Source organism: Salminus brasiliensis, chromosome 11 (genome assembly GCF_030463535.1).
Source record: "Salminus brasiliensis chromosome 11, fSalBra1.hap2, whole genome shotgun sequence".
Lineage (NCBI taxonomy): Eukaryota > Metazoa > Chordata > Actinopteri > Characiformes > Bryconidae > Salminus > Salminus brasiliensis.
In genome coordinates this window covers 4165518-4169027 of record NC_132888.1, presented here as the reverse complement: position 1 = coordinate 4169027, position 3510 = coordinate 4165518, and the positions used below count along the sequence as shown (strand labels likewise).

The 3510-nt window shown below is 49.9% G+C and overlaps 1 protein-coding gene across 3 annotated transcripts in view; it reads right to left on the bottom strand.

Annotated features, from left to right (window-relative positions):
• Positions 1-703: 703 nt before the first annotated feature.
• The window catches only part of spsb4b (splA/ryanodine receptor domain and SOCS box containing 4b), a 24275-nt gene continuing 21468 nt past the window's right edge, over positions 704-3510 (bottom strand). For all 3 annotated transcript variants that reach the window (XM_072691048.1, XM_072691047.1, XM_072691049.1), the window contains 2 exons: positions 2282-3140; positions 704-1646 (listed from right to left, as the gene is read on the bottom strand). In XM_072691048.1, coding sequence (XP_072547149.1) covers positions 1519-1646; positions 2282-3011 — 858 coding nt within the window. In that variant the 5' untranslated portion in view covers positions 3012-3140 and the 3' untranslated portion in view covers positions 704-1518. The remainder of the gene's footprint in view (positions 1647-2281; positions 3141-3510) is intronic.

Here is a 3510-nt window from a genome sequence, read left to right as displayed (position 1 = left end):
GTTTAAGCCCTACTCTATTTATACTTGGAAAAAGCCCATTTTCTATTTATTTGTGAGGTCACAAAAATCTTCATATCTCTGCACATTTACTCTACAGCAGTTTAACTCCACCCATTCAGACTGACATTTTAAAGCAACACCACGTAGCGTATTACCTTAAAAATAACAGCTCCGGGCTCAGAGCGGCTCAGCGGCCTAAGGCCCTACCAAGCTTGAATCTTAAATTTTAAAATAATTAAATTAATAAATAAATTACACTTTCCAACTGCAGGGGGAGCCCAGGAGCAAGAAATAATTTCATATAGCTTTGCTTTGAGGAGTTTCTTGAATGAGGCACAAAACAGCCAATCAGCCAATCAGAACAGAGATAATTTACATATATCTGTCTTAAAGGCACAGTAACAAACACAGGCTGTTTGAGCCCAAGGAAAAGAGATGATGACCCACACAAAACAAACAGGAGGACAACAAGAATATGGGCCCTATAAAGCAGGGGGTGGAGGACCCCCTTACCCTGCACACCTTGTCCAGCTAATCGGCTCTTCCACAAGCCCTTCCTGAGTCGAAGGTGGTGCGTTAGAGCCAAAAACCACTCAGACGTACAGAGCAAAGGGTCCTCCAGGACCGGGGTATGGGGTCGTCAACTTTAGACGATCCAGCTTGAAGGTAAAGAGATCAGAACGAGATCAGACGCAGACGCAGGTTTGGTTTGTGTGCATTTTATTCACATTTAAAAAGAAGCTCTTGACAGAGCACAGCTGCGTCTGCCTTTCCTGGACGTCCCGCAGGAACACGCCGCCTCCTGTCCCGACCGCTTAAGACAGGCGCGTCTCGAAAAAAGGTTAAAATCCTATAAAATCATACGCGGCAGTCCGCACGCGTGGCCGTCCGCATTCGGAGGAACGTGATTGAGCAGTCTCATCGTAGGCACGAACAAGGATCATCCTCAAAACTCTGCAGGTTTCTGGGATCGAACGCTTCAAATAAAAGAGAAAAGGCCTCGGACTGTGTAGGTGCACGTTAGAAAGCACTGCGTTACAGTTAAAGGGAGAGCTCCACCCAACATGCTAACGTGGCTAAGGATGTGAGGAAGATAGCATCCGCCAAGCGGCGTGACTCTATTGGTGGCTACTGGATTGCAGTGGCTACATTAGCATTACTGGTAGAACTGCTCCTTTACGTACGTTAGGTGTAGTGTTAGTGTTGGTCGTGATTGTATCTATGGAAGACATGCATTCTCTTAATGTGACAAAATCAGAAGCTACCATTTGCTGTGCTCTTTGGGGGGGGGGACAAGAAAGAAACACACACACACACACACACACTCACACACTAAAAACACACAAACACACTCAGACACTGTGTCCAGCTCATCCAGGCAGCTACTGTCCGGAGGAGTCGTCTGGACATGGCGGCTACAGACAGATCGCCTCTACGCTGACGCTGCAGGGCGCTCCTGTCCCGGGTTTGAGGTCACTGGCGCTGTAGGTAGTTTTTGGGATTGGTGCTGAGAGTCCGTCACTGGTACTGCAGGTAGTTTTTGAGCGTCTGTGGGAGAGGCAGTGACTGGATGTGGTGGATGCGATGGCGACCCAGAGCCTGCCGGGCTGCTCTCCTGCACAGCTCCATGAGAGGAAGAGGCTCCGCTGTGGAGGAACGTCGGAGGAAGAACATGCGTTACGCGACCAGCGTGGAAAACAGTACAGCTACCATATAATAGATGTATTATATGGACAAAAGTATTGGGACACCTGCGCATTCACTGTTTATAAAGAGTATTACAAAAGAAAACAAAAAACAGAAACAGGATGCTGGAGGTCCACCACTCCACCTCATTGCAGAAGTATTGAAATATTGGAGCACCATCCATCATTCCAGAAAACACATTTCCATTGAACTCAATGGAGTAGATAAACATGAACCTATTAGCACCATGCTGCCTAAATGTCAAAAGTAGGCTACAGGGGTATAAAGCCCCCACCCCAGCATTGAGCTGTGGAGCAGTGGAAGAACGGTGTTCTCTGGAATGATGGTTGGTGGAGCTCCATTCAGTACTTTGGGGATGAGGTGAAGTGGTAAATGCAATCAAATCCACACAGCAATGCCCCTCTAAAATCTATCAGAAAGCCTTCGTCTTGCCTACCCTTAATACCCTTGATTTCAGAAGAAGCAAGGAATGAGCAGGCGTCCAAATACTTCTGTCAATTTAATGTAGCTCCAGTGCAAAACTAAAGTAGCACAATTTGAGACACCAAACACATCCTGTCTGCCCAACACTTACGGTCCAGTCCGTTGACGTAGGTCATGGTGACCTCACAGTGACCCCACACGGCGCTGACGATGGGATACAGCTTCATCCCTTTCAGCCCACGAAAGGCAATGCCAAGAAATCGTCCATCTGCGCAGAACCCGAGCGTTCCCTCGTCCATGTCCAACACCACCAGCACCTCCTCCGGCACGGAGAACACGCCTTCGTCATCGTCATCCTCCTCAGTCTGAGGGTACGACTGCGCTGGTCCAGTTTGGCTCTTTCTGTCGTGGTAAAGTTTTCCCCGGCCCAAATCCCACCCCCAGGATTCGGCATCACTGCCCACTAGAGCAGTGTAACCGACTGCATGCAGAGGAGCCAGAGAGGTGGCCACCCCTATTATAGCATGTGTGCCACGCTGGCGGATGGGCCAGCGGATGGTCCAAGCGTGAAGGCCACGGGTAAACCCGACTCGGCCTCGAGCGCAGTCCGTGCTCTGGGCCACCGGGTGGCGATGAAAAGTCAGCTTATCCTCGTCTTTAATGAATAAATTAAGAGAGCGGTCGTTTGGGTTCCAGGCGTGTTGGAGCTGGCTGGCCCCTCCCACCGGAGGCATGTCCAGCAGCAGCTCCAGGCGGGGTGAGAGCGGGCGGCCGCGGCCCCTGAGAGGCAGGAAGGCAGGCCGGAATGCCAGAGCTACCCCTGGACCCCCGCGCTCCTCCTCCGCTGTCGATTTCACCACCGCCGAAAGTCTCTGCCCCATCACACCCCAGCCAAGGGCATCGCACAGCAGTACTGGGGTTAACTCATGGGCGGGGCCAGAGGGGGTGGGCGGCCAATCAGGAACAAATAATCCGTGTCATGAGGAAGATGGGAAGGGACACCATACGGCCTGTATAGAGAAAGAAAAAAGAGGTGGGGGTTAGAATTTGGATGCAGCGCACACACACCCCTACAACGCTGATGCCCATTGATACCAACAGACATCCGCCAATATACAATATTTGGACAAAAGTATTGGGACACCTGCTTATTAATTGTTTCTACTGAAATCAAGACTATTAAACAGAGCTGATCCTGCTTTTGTTGGAGTAACTGTCTCTACTGTCCAGGGAAGAAGTAGAGCTTTCTACTAGATTTTGGAGGAGCATTGCTGTGAGGATTTGATTGCATTCAGGATGATCACCACTTCACCTCACCCCATCCTCAAACTCATTCCAAGAGTACAGGGAATATCGGAGCATCATCCATCATTCCAGAGA